The 20,444-nt window shown below is 32.8% G+C and overlaps 1 protein-coding gene across 4 annotated transcripts in view; it reads left to right on the top strand.

Annotated features, from left to right (window-relative positions):
* Positions 1-20,444, top strand: part of LOC135834309 (longitudinals lacking protein, isoforms A/B/D/L-like) — a 58,750-nt gene that overhangs the window by 36,180 nt on the left and 2,126 nt on the right. Inside the window, exon 4 of one of the 4 annotated variants that reach the window (XM_065348160.1) lies at positions 9,607-15,886. The exons of 1 other annotated variant lie outside the window; for it this stretch is intronic. In XM_065348160.1, the coding sequence (XP_065204232.1) occupies positions 9,607-9,956 (350 nt within the window). In that variant the 3' untranslated portion in view covers positions 9,957-15,886. Of the gene's footprint in view, positions 1-3,749; positions 4,570-9,606; positions 15,887-16,545; positions 16,836-20,444 lie in introns of those variants that run through there. 2 more of the 4 variants (XM_065348164.1, XM_065348161.1) reach the window with 2 other exon arrangements.

Here is a 20,444-nt window from a genome sequence, read left to right on the forward strand (position 1 = left end):
TTGGTGCGATCAGATCTGATTTAATTGGAGTTTTTATATGATCCGATCAAATCTGTTTGGATTTGATCAGAATCATGTGATCGAAATAATGTCTACACAAATTTGGACATTTCCTTGGGCTTTATCCAGTTGACCTGATCTGACCTGATTCAATCAGAGTTTCAAACTGATCTGATTAGGTGACTGAATCTGAGTTCTGATCAAAATTGTGCGATCAAAATCAGGATTGAGCTTACTAAAATTCTGACGTTTCTTGAATCCAGCTAATCTGATCTGTTCTGACTAGATCAAATTTTTGATCAGAGTTTTGATTTTGATCCAATCTGATCAGAGTTTTGATTTATTTTGATCTGATTTGATCAGAGTTTTTTATCTGATCTGATCAAATCTGTTCGGATTTGACAAGAGCTGTGCAAGCAGAATTAGGATCGCTGAAATTCTGAAATTCTGATCTGATCTGTTCTGACCAGAAAAATTTGATCAGAGTTTTGATTTTGATAATGCTCTGATCTTATCAAAATTTTGATTCATTTTAAAAAGTTTTTCATCTCATCTGATCCAATTTGTTCATATTTGATCAAAACTGTGTGATCAAAATCAGGTTCGTTCACTAAAATTCTGACATTTCCTTTGGCTGTATCCAGTTAACGTGATGTGGCCTGATTCAATCAGAGTTTTAAATTGATCTGATCAGGTGACTCAATCTGAGTTCTGATCAAAATTGTGCAATCAAAATCAGGATTACTAAAATTCTGACATTTCTTGAATCCAGTTGATCTGATCTGTTCTGACTAGATCAAATTTGATCAGAGTTTTGATTTATTTTGATCTGATTTGGTCAGAGTTTTTTCATCTGATCTGATCAAATCTGTTCAAATTTGATCAGAACTGCAATTAAAATCAGGATTACTGAAATTCTGGAATTTCCTGTATCCTGTTGATCTGATCTGTTCTGACCAAATCAAATTTGATCAGAGTTTTGATTTTGATTTGATCCAATCTCATCAAAGTTTTGATTCATTTTAAAGAATTTTTCATCTGATTTGATCAAATTAGCTCATATTTTGAGCAGAACTGAGTTGATTGAAATCAGGTTCACTAAAATTCTGATATTTCCTTTGGCTATATCCAGTTGACCTGATGTGATCTGATTTAATCAGAGTTTTCATCTGATATTAGAGTTCTGATTTGATTTGATCTGATCAGTGTTTGGATTTTGATCTGATTCAATCCGATTGATCTTATCTGATTTAATCAGAGGTTTGATTAGATATTGATCAGATTTGATCAGAGTTTTGATTTATTTCGATTTGATTCGAGTTTTTTATTTGATCTTTGATCAGAACTGAGCAATTAGAATCAGGATTACTGAAATTCTGGAATTTCCTGTATCCAGTTGATCTGAATTTGAACAGAACTGTGTGATCGAAATCAAGTTTCACTAAAATTCTGACATTTTCTTTGGCTATTTCCAGTTGACCTGATCTGATATCTGATCTGATTGAATCAGAGTTTCCATTCGAGCTGATTAAAGTTCTGATTTGATTTGATCTGATCAGTGTTTTGATTTTGATCTGATTCAATCCGATTGATCTGATCAGATTTCATCAGAGGTGTCATTGGATAATGATCAGGACTGTGTGATTGAAATAATGTTTATTCAAATTCGGACGTTTCCTTTGGCTTTATTCAGGTGCACCGGATTTGATCTGATTAAATCAGTGTTTTGACCGGAATTGATCTGAAGTTCTGATTTTGATCTGATTTGATCTGAGTTCTGATCAGAACTGTGCAACCTAAATCAGGATTACTAAAAATTCAGTAATTTCCTGTATGTAGTTGATCAGATCAAATTTGATCAGAGTTCTGATTTGATTTGTTTTTAATCTAATCTGATTAAACCTGAGAATTGTGTGATCGAAGTCAGGTTCACTCATATTCTGACATTTCTTTTGACTTTATCCCGTTGACCTGATCTGATCTGATCGAAGTTTCGATTTGATCTGATCAGTGATTTTGAATTGATATGATCTGATCAAATAAGTTTGGTTTCGATCAGAGCTGTGTGATCGAATCATATCAGGTCGGAATCTAAGAATTCCTCAATTTAATTTGCTATTTGGTGATTGAAATTGATTTGTTCAGACCTCATCAGATGTAATCTTTTCCCCTGAGGGTTTTATATGATTGATTTTCTTTTTTCAATTTTCAATATCTTCATTTTCAAGTCCCTTTTTTAAATTCCCAATCATTTTAAAACTCTGTATCAAACTTTTGAAAACTTATTATTTGTGGGAAAAGGGGTTGTACATTGTTTATGTATATTTGCATAAGGAACAGAATATTGGCAACGCCGCAACGCATTACTCGGTCACTAAAGGAGTGTTTTTATGCTGATGATACAAACAAACATACCTACGTACCTACTTTTATAGATATTTTTTGAAAACTTGAGTGATGTTTTTCCCTACCCCCTGCCCCCCTATTACCCCCTCCCTCTTATCAATTACAATTCGAACAAGAATTCGATTCACAATATATGAATCAACATTGAATTGTGAATATATCACAGCGGAACAAACTGTGCAATAAGCGAGTGTGTAAAAAAAAAAAATGAAAATTGGAAACGAAATTCGGCTCTTTGAAAAAGTAAACATCGGCAACACCGCATTGTTCCCTAAAAAGTCGAATATTGGCAACGTCGCGTTGTATTTTTCAACCCAGCCAATTTCTCGAGTTAGCAACAAATCTTTGTTATGAAAAAATTATTTTACTTGATTGAAATACATATTTGAAGTTGAAGATACCAACTCATAAGCTTATATGTATGAGATAAAATCCTATAATTTTTCCATCACGATTTCACAAGTTACGAATTACTCCTAAGGATCGTATATCACTCATATTATCTTGAATTACGATTAAATTTTTATCTAACTCTCTCATATTTGTTCATTATTTTTATAATTTTGATACATATGTACGAAGTGAACTGGGATATTATTTGTGGTTTTATAATTTTTCATTTTTATTTTTTCAAAGCATGTGACATCTGTGTGTGTGTGTGTTTTGTTTAATATACTTACTACGGTGATTCATTATGTTGTGTTCGTTACGCGAAAAATAAAAAAAAAGAATCGAATAACTAAGTAAGTACTTACTCGAATTTACAAAAAAAAAATGCTTTATTCCAGTTATTATTTTCCATAGCTTTGGCAATATCATTTCTGCGATTCGAGAACTCTCGAGTTACGAAACCTTAGTGGAAAAAATTATATCGACGAATTGCGAGCTAATATGCGGACGAAGCGCGAAAAAAAATTGGAAAATTTTGTAACGAAATCATCGGCTTGAAATATATTATGGTCATAATTGCGTAATTTAATAATTTTTTTTCTTTACCTAATTGTGGGAATTTTCATAATCAATTTTCAAATTCCATGTATAAATTTAACCAAGCTTGGATGTGAAATTAAAGATTTTGTTATAATTTTTTCATTTTTATTTGGAGATATAATGTCTAACCCAGGTACAGCGATTTTTTTTTATATTTTTGTTTCACTTATTAAATTGGGAACTAAAATTACAATAATTAACCCGTAGTGTAGACACGTGGTCATGCATGTCTGTCGTGTTCACCCTGCTGCCCCCAAACCCCCCTCCCCCCACCGCCTATGTTGGAAAAGCTATATTTTAATAATGGAAAATTTCGGCGTGAAACCTATCGGATTATTTTGCGTTTGTTTCAGCTCTACTGTTCCCGTTGACCGGATCGAGTAAAAGGCTTTCTGAGTGCTTCAGACACGCGTGCCCAAAATGCGGACGTACCTACAAGTGGCGCAGCTCGTTGAAAAGTCATTTACAAAACGAGTGCGGAAAGGAACCGAGTTGTATTTGCCCGCATTGCCCGTATCGATGTAAAGTACGATCCAATCTGTTGAAACATGTTCGTAATTATCATAAAACCGAAACTAGTACTACGACGTGTCTTAATCTTACCTCATCGAAATGATGCTAGTCTCTCTTATTTTTTTTTTAATATACTCGTGATTTTTCTTCCCCCTCCCCATCCCCCTGCCCATTCGTCTTTTCCCCTCAAATCATCACATAGTGTACTGTACTTAGTACTTACTGCCCCTCCTTCACTGTACTTACCCACTCTATATTTTCTGTGTCGAAATTCTGTGGATCTGACTATACGAGCTTACCTACCCTTTTTCTATTGTTTTTAGATCTTTAATTAGTCTGACTATGAATGTACTCAAATTTCGAAGTGTTTGTTTGTATTTTTATAATTTTCTAGAATGAAAAAAAAAAGTAAATTATTGTTCTGTGTTATGACAAAATCTTTGTTCGCATTTCTCGTAAACTTACGATATAGCTCATGTAACTTTTACAAAAGTATGTTACTTTTTTTATGTATTTAAGGATCCCCTTTTTTGTTTCATTTATTCGCGTTTACTTTTATACTGGTATGTTTAACCTTGATCGATGTTTTTCTAATGCGTTGTGATTTTACCTTTTAATAGGTGAAGCTTAAATTATAATGTTGTTTGTTGTCATTTTAAATTGTCTTTTTTATTCTTGATTTGTACGGTACGTAATGATTCATTAGGCTCTGAACTTTGAAAGGATCATATTCTGAGACTATAGATGAACTGAAGGTCACACATGTTTGCGAGGTTTCAGAGAAAGAAAATTGGGAATTTGAAATGTGAAAAGTATCGAGGTGAAAATTTGAACAACATACCCTGGGGGGGGGGAGGAAATAAGCTCAACTTTTTCAATCTGATCCCTGTGGGAACCCCCCCCCCCCCCTTCGAGCCTTTTCCAAGCCAGATGGGCTTGGCAATCGTCAGATTAAATACCAAAGTATTAAGTATTGGAAAATATATTAGAGTTTTGAGATGAGTTCGTTTCAGTTCAGTTCTGTTTGATTTGATTCAATTTTGGTTTGGTTTAGTTCGGTTCAGGCTTCTCAAAGAGTATCAGGTTTAGATAATGTAGGGTGGGAAGAAGATGAGGGTTTGCTGAAAATTCTTTACACCTGCTTCCTCCTGTAGTATGTTTTTTTCTTCAAGATGCGGTCTGAAATGATTTTCTTGCATAATAGAATGTTTCTACAAGTTTTCCTTTGTGTGAATGTTCCCTCCCCCCTCCAAAAAATCATAATTTCGTTTTCTCAAAACAATAAAAAAAAAGATTTATTGGAGACGTTTTCTGAAATCAAAAGTGTTTTTCAAAAATTAAAAGTATTTCAGGAGCAGATTTTGTTTCGCAAAAATTAATTTTTAGAAAGAGCTTCTCTTGTTTTTTTTTTTTGAGAACGTTTTTTACAGGAGACTTTTTTTAAAAGCAAAATGTGAAATGGTTTTTTGCCATTTTCCAAGTTTTTATTTTTTTCATCATCAAAAACGAAGTTTTCATATTTTTCCCCCTCTAAAATGTACCTAGGTCAGTTTATTCTTTCCAAAAATTAAATGAAGTTTTCTTTTTCCTATCTTAAAAATCAATTTTTTTTTCGACAGTGAAGATTGCATTATTCATTTCTTGAATGAAGTTTTCATTTTTCTCTCTTGAAAAATCATGTTTTTGGTTTTTTTCGTCGACTATGAAGGTTGCAATTTTTTTTGTAATAGATAATGATTTATATTTTTTCCCCTAAAAATTCTGTCCAAAAACAAAGTTTTCATTTTTGTTTCTTTGAAAACGAAATAAAGGTTTCCTTTTTATTTTTAAAATGAAATTAACATTTTCTTTCCTAAAATAATGTTTTTATTTTTTTTTCTTCAAAAATGAAGTTTTCATATTTTTTCATTCAACAATGAAGTTTTCATATTTGGTCTGCCAAAAATGCAGTCATTATATTTTTTCTTTCAAAAATGAAGTTTTTGTTTTTTTTTTTCTTCAAAGATAACGTTTTCATTTTCTGTTCAAAAATGAAGTTTTCATATTTTTTCTGTCAAAAATGAAGTTTTTATATTTTTTCCTTCAAGAGCGAAGTTTTTTCTTCAAAAATGAATTTTTCAATTTTTCTGCTTCAAAGTTGAAGTTTTCATTTTTTGTTCAAAGATGAAGTTTTCATTTTTTTTTCTTCTTCAAAAATGAAAACTTCATTTTTTCTTTTTCAAAAATGAAGTTTTATTTTTCTGTTCAAAAATGAAGTTTTCATTTTTTGTTCAAAAATGAAGTTTTTATATTTGTTTTGTCAAAAATGCAATTTTTATATTTTTTCTTTCAAAAATTAAGTTTTTTTTCAAAAATGATGGTTTCGTGTTTTACAAAAATGAAGTTTTTGTTTTTTTCTTTAGAAATAAAGTTTTTATTTTTTCTTCAAAAATGAAGTTTTCATATTTTTTTTTGTTAAAAATAAAGTTTTTATATTTTTTCTGTCAAAAATGAAGTTTTTATATTTTTTCCTTCAAGAGCGAAGTTTTTTCTTCAAAAATGAATTTTTCAATTTTTCTTCTTCGAAGATAACGTTTTTATTTTCTGTTCGAAAATGAAGTTTTCATATTTTTTCTGTCAAAAATGAAGTTTTTATATTTTTTTCCTTCAAGAGCAAAGTTTTTTTCTTCAAAAATGAATTTTTCAATTTTTCTTCTTCAAAGTTAAAGTTTTCAATTTTTGTTCAAAGATGAAGTTTTCATTTTTTTTCTTCTTCAAAAATGAAAACTTCATTTTTTCTTTTTCAAAAATGAAGTTTTCATTTTCTGTTCAAAAATGAAGTTTTCACTTTTTGTTCAAAAATGAAGTTTTCATATTTTTTCCTTCTAAAATGAAGTTTTTATATTATTTGTTTTGTCAGAAATGCAATTTTTATATTTTTTCATTCAAAAATTAAGTTTTTTTTTCAAAAATGATGGTTTTGTGTTTTCCAAAAATGAAGTTTTCATATTTTTCCTGTCAAAAATAAAGTTTTCATTTTTTGTTCAGAAATGAAGTTTTCATTTTTTATTCTTCTTCAAAAATAAAGTTTTCCTCATTATTTCCAAAAATGAAGTTTTCTTTATTATTTTCAAAAATGGTAATTGAAATTTCTCCTCCAAAAATAAAGTACATAAATAAAATACATTTGTTTTAACGCGAGATGGGGCAAATTGCCCCACTTGCCCCTCCCCTGCCAATGGTACTGAGTTCAGTTCAGGGTTGGATTCAGGCTTTGAGTTGGGCTCAAGGTTTGGCTCTGGTTTGGGTTCGGATTTGGTTTTAGGTTCTGCTTCTGATTCCAGTTCTGTTTCAGGTGTGAGTTCTAGACAAGATGGTTCAATTTAATGCAGCTTTGGTCTGGTTTGATTGGTTCGAATTTCACCAAGAATGTGGTAGGGAGGGGGGTCCTGGTTTTAAATTTGGACTGTAGGTCCAAAACAGACCCAGAACTGAATCTTCTTGAAATCTGATTCAAATTACAACTCAAAATGAATCTAAACCGAACCCTTTCAGTAAAATGGATTTCATCTTTTTTTCAAATATCGACTCAAAACCAAAACCAAATCAAAAATTATTTCGGGTTTACAGTCCTAGTTTTGGTATTGGGCTCGAATTTCGGGTTAGGATTCGATTTAAGATTTAAGCGGGTTCAATTTGTTTTTGTTTTTTTTTTCCGGTTCAGGTCACTTTTATTTATTTGAGTTTTGACCAAGATAAATATCGTTCTTTTCTGGTTTTTGAGTTTGATCGAGGCCAACTGCACGATATGTGAGATCTCGTTGTGGCGCTGATTTCAAACATTTTTTCCAGCGGTCCCCTCCCCCATCCTTCCTCCCCAAGCCCCCCTCCCCCACTTTGTAAATTATGAAAACACGGTGTGACATGTCGATTTTATTAATTCGAGGTCGCTGAGTTCGAATATCTGTATATTTTTTGGATTTAACGCCTCAGCTTCCGCTCAGCCTCAGTCACAACGTTTTTTTAGAAATTGAATGGGACTATAGGTAGTTTATTTTGGTGGAGAAATTGATTTCCAATTTGAACCAGAAGTGAACGACTTGCGGGATCGATAAACAAATGAACCAGTTTCCATGCTCTCCTCCCACTCACCATAATCCTGGAATCGATATTTAGTACTCGAGAGTGAATGAACTACACATTCGATTTGATTTTTCGAAAAACCCTCCTCGATAAATAGTCTTAGATCAATAATTTTATAAATTAATAAAATTATTTTATATTCGTAAATTTTCATTTCGTTTAATTTTTTTATATTTTGGTATATAGCAGTTGTTTTTTTTTAGTTAAAACCAGTATTAAAAAAAGTATGCGCACTAGTGAGTAACGCCGCGAGCACTGTAAGTATGAATAATTATTTAATAATCCGTTGTTGTTGTTGTTTTTTCATTTTTGTAGTTTTTTTTTTGTTTGTCGCTGATTAAGCTTTTTATTCGTATTTTTAGCTTGTATTAATTTTTTGTGCACTAGTTTGTTTTTTCTACAGTAGTGTTGAGTTGTTGAGATCGGTTTGATTACTTATTTTCTTAGGTTCTACCCCTTTTTTATACCTGATTTTGTTTTTTATGATTTTTTATATTTTTGTTTCGTTTCATCGCCTTTTTTTCCTTGGTTTTTTTTTTCATTATTATTATTTATTTTTTTTAAATTGGAAATCTTTATGAAATCATACATACCATATCGTGTGTGTGCCGATTAACTCGTGTTTTTTGAAAGTTTGTTGTATTTGTACTGTCGTATAATTTTTTTTTTGGGTCGTACAAGGTACTGAAGAGTCGTTTAAATGTGGGTATTTTTTGAAGTGGGGGGGGGGATTTGAGACTGTAGTATCGAATTCCTATGTTGTGAAAATGAGTCAAGTTTTAAAATTATGGAATATATTTTGTAAGGTATGACTCGTGCTAATGTAAATTTTGATTTGATTTTTTTTTGTGGTCATTTAGCCAAAGGATTGCATCATTTGGGTTAATTTTGGGAAATTGTTGGTATATATTTTTGATTTTATTCGCTTATCTCGATTTCGAAAACAATCGATGGGTATTTTTATAGTCGTTAGTCGAACCAGTTGGTATTAAATTGCGATTTTCCCATTTTTCAAATCGTGCTGGGGCAAATTTTGGGTTAGGATACGTTATCGTGTTGCGTTTTAAAATGATAAACCAGGCAGTAATAATGATGAGTACCAGTATCTATATGTTGTGGACTTTGATAGTAAACGATTTTGTTATCGCTATTGGGCCTTATTTCCGCTTCGCTTCTGCTGACATGGTATCTATTATAAAATTTTGAGTTTTTATTTTTTTTTTTCGTTGAAATTATCGCGACCGCTAAGCATACCTTCATTATTTATCTAAAAAAAAAAACGAACACCTAAATCGTAAAAAAAATTTAAATCAGTTCCTTTACCTTGAAAATTGGGATCAAGAGATGTCTCAGTGAGCATCGTACAGGAATTGATATTATGGTAACATTTTAACGTAACGATCGAATCGAGGGCTGTATTATGTTTTAAAAATAATAATCTTAAGTACGGGCGTGCGTGGCACTATTATGTGGCTCAGTTTTATAGCTATTTTTTTTCCACCCCTCGTTGTACAATGTACCTCTACAATGCAGTCATCGCTATATCGGTTTTCGAATTTTTTTTCTCGTTTACAGAACCGGTAACGGATCCATTGGCCGAGCACCGATTCGTATGCAGACTATGCGGCAAATTGTACCAATGGAAGCAAAGCTTAACCCGTCATATTCGAGAAGATCGCTGCGATAAAGGTCCCCAGCACGCGTGCCCTCGGTGTGGCATCATCTTCAAGCACACGACTCGCCTAAACAGGCATATATTGTTTTGCCCCAGCGTCCAATTAAACGCCACCGAATCCAGCTCGGTTGCCAGCGTCGCCGAAAGTATCATCTCGCAGACGCAGAGTTCATTGTCTCAGGTCTACTCGGATCCTATGTCGTCGTCGCCGCCGCCGCAATTCATCTCGCAAACGACCACTTCATCTTAGAGGAGACTGTGACTGTGTATGTGTTGTGTTGTTACGTGTGATGATGATGATGATGATGAGGATGATGATGATGATGATGATGCTGCACTTGATACGTGTGTGTGTGTGTGTGTGAAGTAAAAGCAGTCTACATTGTCCCATACGATGATGTCTTTCTCTCTCTCTCACTCACTCTCACTGTCACTGTCTGCAGTCTGTTTTTCTTCTTACCATGTACCTACCTCTCTCTACACACAAGTACAATATACTTATCCCTGTATAGCATATTTTTCTTCTTCTCTTCTCGTACTGTACTAGCTCTCCCTCATTCGCAGGCTCTGTCAGATGCTGTGCTGTGTGTGTAGTAGAGTAGCCGGTGTATTTTTAGAAATGTGCGCCGATCTGTGAGGCTATGAAGAGGCTAGGAGGCTGATGCAAAGATAAAAACCTTCGAAAAAGGATACCCGTGTAACGGAAAATGTGAAATGTGCACACTGACGCTGCAACGTGCTATTTCAAAAGGTGTTGCCATGGTTACTGCTGCTGCGGCTCTTGCTCTTACTCTTGTTCATATAGACCCTCGACATGCGCAACCTCTCTGCTGTGCTTTACTCTACTTTACTACCACACACAAACACACCACGTCGTTACGTCGTAATCGCACATATGCCAACCATTTTCTCTTCTCTACCTACCAAGACCAACAAACCTAAATTTATGCTTCGTGAAAAAACATTTACCCCTCGGAAACAGATTTCCCTGTTTACCTGCCCACCTCACATACCCCTTCGCCCCTCCCCCCGTCCTGTATGTCTCAGTCAGGCGTCACGCAGCATTTTTCGTTTGTTGAACCAATTCACTATCCCTTTCTGGCGATCTTGGATCACCTCACCACCTTCTTCATCCACATGTATAGCTTTTGTTTTTTTTCCTTTTCTTCGTACTATTTAACCAATTTATTTATTTTTTTTTTGTTCGTGTGGTTTTTTTTTTTGAGAAATTACCCTCTTTTTTAATCGACTAAAAATAATGTAAATAAGAGTATGTTGTTCCCTGTGTGTGTATGTTTGATTTATATAAATGACAAATTATTAGCATTTTTTTAAAAAATTGATTAACGAAAGTCGATACCTAAGAAGTATGGCTATTATGATCTCGAAAAAAAAACTCCCCCACCCACCGAAAAGTTGAATTTTATGACTGATTATTGTGTGATGTGTGAGGCGACTCGTAGAGTACTTCCTTACCCCCCCCCCCCCTCCTATTTTTTTGCCATCACATTTAACGAATTTTTTTTTTTTTGTTGTTGTTAGCCAAGTCTGTTTTTTCTAGTCATAATAGCGGCTATCACGATACCTCTACCTACCTAAAAAATGTAGTCATTACCTACCTACCTACCTTATAAATTATATGTACCTATTTTTAAATGTATAATTTCGAGCATGGCTGTCGAGAAAAAGATAGACAAAATTGTTGACGAGGAGAATTGTGGGTACTGAATTTGATATTTATAAATATTATAAGGTTTGATGAAATCACACGTCCTCCTCCTCTTCCTCCTCCTCTAAAAGTGTACGATGAAGATGAAATTATCGAATGATTTGAAAGAAAAAAAAATCTAGTCAACGAGGCAAAATCAACTTTCGTTAGTGAAGTGATGAAAAAAAAAAAAAAGCTTCGCGATATTATTTACTATAATGTATCTGTAGAAAGAAAAAAAAATGTAAATATTTTACGTGTGTAAGTTATATAGGTATTTATTATTATGTAATGTTATTTAGATAATGTTAGTATTTTTTTTTTTGGTCATTGCGAGAGCAGGAAAAAAATCGAGGGTAGTGGAGTTGTGTGTTACCCTCTTGTATAAATGTATTTCAGGTATTCTTCGTGATTTGAAATGGGGGAAATATTATCCTATCGCTAGTCGAAGGTGAACTTATGTGCCAAATTTTTATAGTCATGTTTATCTGTTAATTCAATATTGGTGGGGGGGGGGGTGAGTTGAATTTGAAATATTGTGTAACAATCACGTCTTTATATGTAAGTAATTATTTAACCTATTTCATCAGATCAGAAGAGAGAGAGGTATTGAGCTTGTAATTCTTACCAGGTTTGCGTTTTTGAAACTGGTTTAACGGTTCATGATAGTTTAGTTAGGAATAATTCGAATTGAAAATTGAGGTTTTGGAAGACTTTCCCATTTAAAAAACTTGTAAAATTTTGAACTCAATATTTTATACTAATTTTTCTTGGTAACTTTTGTATTGATTGAATAGGTATTACCTAATTGTCTGAAGGGAAGATGTTTGAATCTGGTCAAGTTTGGTCAGATCAAATTGGATCCAGGATATATCTGGATCTGATCAAATCTGATCTAAGAGGAAAATAATCAAATCTGATCAGGTCTACTGAAATCGAATTGGATTCAAGAAATGTCCGGATCTGATCTGATCTGATATCATCAAAGAGGTCTGATCAAATCTAATCAAACCTGTTTGGATATGATTAAATCTGATGAGGTTTGATCAGATCAAATTGAATCCCAGAAATGTGCAGGGATCTGATCTGATTCGATCTGATCAAATTTATCCTGATAGGTTTGATCAGATCTGCTCAGATCTGCTTGATTTCCCGATCTGATCAGATCCGAATTTCCACCTTGAATATTGAATCTTGTTTCTTTTTCTTTCATTTAAAAATTTTTTTCGACTTGTGATTTTTTTGTAGAAAAACACTTCTTTGATTTTATACCCCATTTCTATTAGTAGGATATCATTTGGAAACTTCATAATATCATACTTTGAGACAAAATTTTACTCAAAATCTACCATCAATGGAAAAGATAATGTTACATGGTAGCAGAGCAGTGGTTTTTTCAAATGCAACATGGTAGCAGAGCTGTGGTTTTTCAAATATGACATGATAGCCGAAACATTGTAGCAAAGCCAGTATTGTAAATAGAAAAAAAAAACCACAAAAATTAGCAAAAACTGGAAATAGTCCTCCTCAAGCTACCTATTTTTTTCTCTGGTAAAACCAAAAAAAAATTACACATTTTTCAATTTTTTTGTTTTTTTTTGTTTTTAGTCATGAGTTATAAATTATTATTTTTTAACACGGCCATTTTAATCTAAAATACAAAATTTCTTCTCTAAAATTGATTATAAAAAACTGATTTAGATAATTTTCAAAAATAATGCAAAATTTTTGTTTGAGAATATTTTTTGGGTTTTTGAAACTTTGTTTCTAAATAATTATGTGATAGAAATAACCTAAATTGAAAATGAAAATGTTGCATCTTGGAATTTTTCAAGTGAAAACAGCCCGAAAAAAGATCATAAGAAATGCTGCAGTTTTTCTCCACATGCAACATGGTAGCAGAGCTGTGGTTTTTCAAATGTGACATGGTAGCAGAGCCTTTTTTTTCAACAGCTATTTCAATCAAATACACAAACATTTTTCTCTGAAATGAGTAAACAAATAAACGTTCCAAAATTTTTTTAATAGATGTGCAAAATTTTTCTTTTTCAATTAGTTAGTTACCAAAATGAAAAACTTGAAGAAAAAAAATTGAATTATCTTTTTTGGAATTTTTTCAACAAAAACAACTCCCAAAAAATGTTCCAAGTCCTAAAAAAAATTTAATTAATACCAAAAAATTTGAAATTATTGTTTTTACTCGTACGACAGTGAGAAGTGCAATGGTTTTCTTCAAATGCAATATGGTAGCAGAGCTGTGGTTTTTTCTTCATGGTTACAATTTATCAATGGAACTGCGTAGTTCGGTTACCCTTCTGCATAATTTGAAGCAGGGTTGAGGGAAGTAAAACCAAATTGATATCAAGAGTTCAGGTTTAGACTCAAAAAGTTCAATTCTCTGATTGTGATCCTGGTTTTGATCCCAGTTCTGATTCCTCTCGTTTTGGTTCAGGTTTTGATTTCAACATTTTGATTTGATTTCTAGTTTTTATTTTATTATTTTTTTTATGGGTGCCATTTTTTGTCAGCTTGTAAAGTTTTACCAAATTCAGCAAAATTTTGCCAAGTTGAGATTAAATTTACTTAGGTATACTCTCAAATATGTAGGCACCAAGATTTTGAGAACTTGTATTTTGTTTTCTTATAATTTGAGGGGCATTGAAAAACAAATTCTGGAATCAAACCCTTTCTTAAAAAAACTATTATGGTTCTGATTTTGGTTTCGGTTTCAGTTATGCATCGAGTTGAAGCAATTTTTGGTTCCAAGATTCTGATTAAAAAGCACTGTTTGAATTTAACATGGGTAAATATTGTACACCAGCGAAAACCACTGCTCTGCTACCATGTTATGTTTCAAACCCCTCTGGCTCCTTTCCAAATTTTGAAAGAAAGTAGTCAAATATTGTACGAGATTACCTTTGTTTGCAAATAACAAGTACTGCAGGATGTACAAAATTCCGGTAAACCACTGCTCTGCTACCATGTTTTGTTTTAAACACCTCTCTGGTTATTTTTTAAATTTAAATTCTGCTCGCTCCTTGAAAAATTGATGAATTTTGTATTATTTCTTTACTGATGAGTAATGCTATAGAGGCTGCAAAATTCCTGTAAACCGCTGCTCTGCTACCATGTTCATTAAAAACAAAAATCTTGCTTTTTTCTGTGATGATAAACGAATGTTGAAAAGTACAAAACGGTGTTCATTCCAACCAAAATTTTCAATTTCAATCTCACCCCGGTGGAAATATTCCTGATTATTTTTAGCTATTCATTATTAGAAAAATGTATACATACATAATGTACTTTAGAACCATATTCATGCTCTAGAAAATTTTTCACTCCCATTTTTTTGGTTTTTGTTCCAAGGAACTTGACAGATTCATTAAAATAGTTGACAAAATCCATCTGCTTACCTGAAGATTCATTACATTTGAATTTGAACTGTTGATTCTTTAATCTTGATCTCTTCCCTTTTTAACTTTCGACTTCGTTTTCAACAATCTTGAGTACGATTATATTGAGACTGTTCATTAATAATTAATTTCTGTTCTGAAAAGAAAATAGTTTTGACCTCAGAATGCTTTGTGCGGTTCGGGGTGTTTTTTTTTTTTTTGAAGTTGTACAAGTCTTACCTAAGTGAGTTCCGTTCAAATTTATATGACGACCCCCCCCCCTCCACCTCTTCTAGTGAATGATTCGTCTATGAATTTCAATCGTATGTAAATCATTAATTTTTTCTTTTAAGAAAGAGGAGCTTATTTTGAATGTTTGTGTGAGTTTAGGAAATAGCATATATAGTATACAATTCTGCTGCTTGTGTTCGATAATATGTATAGTGGAGAGAGAGAGGATTCGTCCTCATCCCCTCACCAAAGAAAAAAGTAAACGTTTCTGAAGCAAAGACACGATATTATTACACAAGCTGAAAACGAAACTGGTATCCTTTGAGGTGCTGTTCAATAAGAACAGTAATTTTTTTATGCCTACCTATAAAACGATTAATTAAAATGTACATTTTTAATCAACCTCTAACTCTTTGTTTTTATTTAAAAATTATGCCATTTCCTTGGTAAACATCTTCCTATACTAGTGTTTGTACGTTTATTTGTCTTCAAAATATGGTTTAAGAATGAGAAGATTATTCACGTGTACCAGAACTAACTCGATTTTATATTATGTTTTTTTTTTCATTTTTTTTTTTTGACATATTGTGCTTCTCTTTTTAAACACTTGTCTTGTTGCCAAAATTAATTTAATAAAATTGAATTATTAAAAAAAAAAAAAAAAAATATGTAATGATAAATAATTTTGTTTGCATTTACAAAATGTAAATTTAGTTTGCAATAACTTACTATACAATTGCTTGATTAATTTTATTATTTATTTATTTACTTGTAAACTTATTAGTCATTTTTGTGTGCCAAATTATTATATAAATACGAATTTTGATGTAATAAATTTTTGAAAAGTGAGTCTCGATTGTTTTGTTTAAGTCCCCTCCCCTCCTCTTTGCACTTTTATTTTTATTTCCGTTCGAGAAAATAATGTAGAAATTTTTGTGGTAGTGGTTTAAGTTTGAATAAATTTTCCATTTTGAATTTCGAGTATCTACTTTGAATAATGCAGAATTAACGTTTGTAACAAATTGTAAGTACATATTTTTAAAGGTATATATTTGTATAATTTTTTTAGGCTAACAAATCGAACACTCGATCAAGTATTTATTACCTACTCGATAACAATATTATTATTATATTTCGAATGGCCGTTCTACTTTCGTTCATCATTCTAATGTACGCGAATCATTTTATATTGTGGCAATGGTGTATGCTTTTAATGTCTACTAATACCGCACCCACTATATTTTTTGAGGAATTAACGCGCGTCGAGCTTTTAAACAGACGGTCTAGTCTATGGAATGTGTTCGGTTTTTCAGCTCACACACTCCCTCGCCCCCTTTTCCCTTTTGATCTTCTCATCACCCTCTTACTTAAGTATTACACTTTAATTTATTATTCCTTAGGTATAGATAGATAGATAGATAGATACGAGTACCTGTAGGTAGTACGATATTCAGAGACACCTGTGTAATAATTAATCGAGGTTAATTTTTTAACGTGTCTTATTGCAGGTTTAGCTAAATTGAGAATATTAAAAAAAAATTGTTGCAAAGGACGTTCGACGTGTGTTCAAACCAGATGTCCGTATTGCAAAATAGATTTTTGTAGCCATAAATTGGAGCTGGAAGAACATATTACCACGTGCTCGGTGTTCTCGACGCTGAAAAGATTATGTTACAAGACTGTAATGCCGAATGATTAATTTATCTATGTAGATATTCTTCGAGAATAACGATCAAATGCTCGAGATACTTTTTAATGTTGTGGGTTTTTTAGCATAGCAGGGAGGGAAGGGGGTTGTGGCTTTCAATTCTCGAGTTTTAAGATATCGAAATTTTTTTTACCTTCGTTAGTGTTGTTTTTTCTTTTCTTTTTTTTTTTAATCAATGATGATGAATGCAGAATGCTGAAAAGTTGTGTTTTCAATGTTTAAATATGTTATCGAAAACTGTGTTTATCATTTTTTTTTTGTTCGTTGTTTTTGTTTTCCATTATTTTTATTATTATTATTTTTATTTTTATTTAGATTTTGATAATTTGAACATAATTTTTTTTATTGTGTTTTAAAACGCGAAAAATGTGTGTACGTAAGTTTCGTGTGTTTTTTGTGATTTTTTTATAATTTATTTTTTAGAATTATTTTGCACACTTGGAGTATTGATGTTGTGTCTCGAAAGAACAAATTTTTAAAAATTAACAAAATCAGCGTTTTTGAACGAAAACGTTGAAATTAAAAAAAAAAAATGTCATCTTAGATCAATAGAGTTGTAAAATTGGAGGCAAAATGCAAAAAAAAACCTTTTTTGAGATACATAAATATGTAGCATTATTACTCCGAGTGTGTGATTTGTTATTAGTTGAATTTTGCTTGTATGTAATTTATTGATTGGCCATTTTTTAGATTTTATTCAATTTTTCAATGTGTGAATACTATGTTTAGTTTTTCAATTTTTTTTTTTTTTTTTTTTTTTGGAAAATTTTGAACGATTTTTATTTATTTTTAATTTAGTCAAATTTTTTATTTTTTTTAAATCCCAAAAAATCGGTGGCTTTTTTATTTTTTTTAAATCCCAAAAAAATCTGTGCCTTTTTTATTTTATTTTATTTTTTTTGAATCCCAAAAAATTGGTGGCTTTTCTATGTGAAATAATTCAAATCAAAAATGAAGTTCGGTTTCAAGAGATTTCGCTAGAATTATCAAGTAGATTTCCCTCAATGATGTGGTTAAATTGGTCAACATTTTTATGGGTTAAGGGGGGGGGGGGGAGACGATGCTCAGTTGAACTTTCACAGTGAAACTGAAAACTCAGGTTTGAATATTTTTTAAACTTTTTCATCGACAAACCAATTTTCATTATGAGATATCTCAATTTTCAATACTTCAGGCTGGAGGGAGGGGGGGGGGGTGATGATTCAAGTGTTTACAATTTCGATGAAAATGAAAAAAAAAAAACTTATAGAGTGAAGTAGTAAATTGATTGTTGCTAATTCAAATGTACAGATTTAAAATATTTATTCATTTTTTCGATCTAAACCCCCTGACCCCTCCCTCCTTCGATCCCCTAAACATGATAGAAAATTTAAAAAATCTTGAATTACGTGTAACGTATCGTTTGTTAGGTTTTCGAGGGTGCTGAGTTCGAATATTCACTTAATTTTTGATAAAAACCCTTCAGTACCACCCTTTCCCTCCCCCAGTGCCCCAAACATGGTCGAAATCCCAAAAAATTTCAAATCACATGTGTCATATCGTTTGTTAGGTTTTCAGGAGTGCTGAGGTCGAAAATCTACTCAGTTTTTGGATCCAACCCCTCCCCCCTTCGTTGCCCCAAAAATTACGAAAATTCCCAAAAATTTTGAATGACGTGTGACGTATCGTTTGTTAGGTTTTCGAGTGTGCTGAGTTCGAATATTCGCTTAATTTTTGATTAAAACCCTTCAGTACCACCCTTCTTCTCCCCCAGTGCCCCAAACATGAGCAAAATCCCAAAAAAATTCTAATGACGTGTGTCATATCGTTTGTTAAGTTTTCAGGAGTGCTGAGTTCGAATATCTGTTCACTTTTTTGATACGACCATTTTGAACTCCCCCTCCCTTCCCCCCTCCAAAATCCAAATATGATCAAAATCCCAAAAAATTGTAAATTATGTGTGATCCATTGTTTGTTAGGTTTTCAAGAGTGCTGAGGTCGAAAATCGACTCAATTTTTAGATCCACCCCCCCCCCACGTTGCCCCTAAATTACGAAAATTCCCAAAAATTTTGAATGACGTGTGACGTATCGTTTGTTAGGTTTTCGAGGGTGCTGAGTTCGAATATTTGCTTAATTTTTGATTAAAACCCTTCAGTACCAACCTTTCCCTCCCCCAGTGCCCCAAACATGGTCAAAATCCCAAAAAATTTCAAATCACATGTGTCATATCGTTTGTTAGGGTTTCAGCAGTGCTTATGTCGAGTATCTGTTCACTTTTTTGATACGACCATTCTAACTCTCCCCCCTCCTTTCTCCCTTCAAAGTCCAAATATGATCAAACTCCCAAAAAATTGAAAATGATGTGTGATCTATTGTTTGTTAGGTTTTCAAGAGTGCTGAGGTCGAAAATCTGCTCAGTTTTTTTATCTAACCCCTCCCCCCTTCGTTGCCCCAAAATTACGAAAATTCCCAAACATTTTGAATGATGTGTGACGTATCGTTTGTTAGGTTTTCGAGGATGCTGAGTTCAAATATTCGCTTACTTTTTAAATAAAACTCTTCAGTACCCCCCTTTCCCTCCCCCAGTGTCCCAAACATGGTCAAAATCCCAAAAAATTTCCAATGACATGTGTCATATCGTTTGTTAGGTTTTCAGGAGTGCTGAGTTCGTATATCTGCTCACTTTTTTGATACGACCATTTTGAACCCTCTCCCCCCTCACCTTTCTTCATCCAAAATCCAAATATGATCAAAATCCCAAAAAATTGAAAATGATGTGTGATCTATTGTTTGTTGGGTTTTCAAGGTGTTGAGGTCGAAAATCTACTCAATTTTTGGATCCACCCCCTCAGATCAACCCCTTCCCCCGAGTGCCCCAAAATGACAAAAATACCCAAAAATTTCGAATGACGTGTGACGTATCGTTTGTTAGGTTTTCAAGGGTGCTGAGTTCAAATATTCGCTTACTTTTTAAATAAAACCCTTCAACCCTTCAGTACCACCCTTTCCCTCCACCAGTGCCCAAACGTGGCCAAAATCCCAAAAAATTTCAAATCACATGTGTCATATCGTTTGTTAGAGTTTCAGGTGTGCTGAGTTCGAATATCTGTTCACTTTTTTGATACGACCATTTTGAACCCCCCCCCCCTCCTTTCTTCCCCAAAATCCCAAAAAATTGAAAATGATGTTGATGTGTGATCTATTTTTTTTTGTTAGGTTTTCAAGGGTGCTGAGGTCGAAAATTTACTCAATTGTTGGATCCAACCTCTCAGATTAGCCCCTTCCCCCGGTGCCCCAAAATGACGAAAATTTCCAAAAATTTTGAATGACGTGAACGCATTTTTTTTTAGGTTTTCGAGGGTGCTGAGTTCGAATATCCAGTAATTTTTTGAATACAACCCCGCAGTCATCTTTGCCCCCCCCCGTCCTCCGAACATGATCAAATTATTCAAAAATTTTGAATGACGTGTGATCTATTGTTTGTTATAGGGTTTCGAGGCCCGGGGGGGGGGGAGTACCTAATTCGAACATCCTCCTACATTTCTTATACGATCTCTCAAAGCTCCAAAGCACAAACATAATTATTTTTACCAATTCTGAAAGTGTTAATTTTGAATTCCTGTCATTTTTTTGGCATTCTGTTCTCGAATTTTGAAAAAAAAAAAAAAAAAAAAAAAAGGTGCAAAACTGCAAAGTATGTCAAAAATATGAATTAGCA

This window comes from Planococcus citri, chromosome 2, assembly GCF_950023065.1.
Source record: "Planococcus citri chromosome 2, ihPlaCitr1.1, whole genome shotgun sequence".
Taxonomy (NCBI): Eukaryota; Metazoa; Arthropoda; class Insecta; order Hemiptera; family Pseudococcidae; genus Planococcus; species Planococcus citri.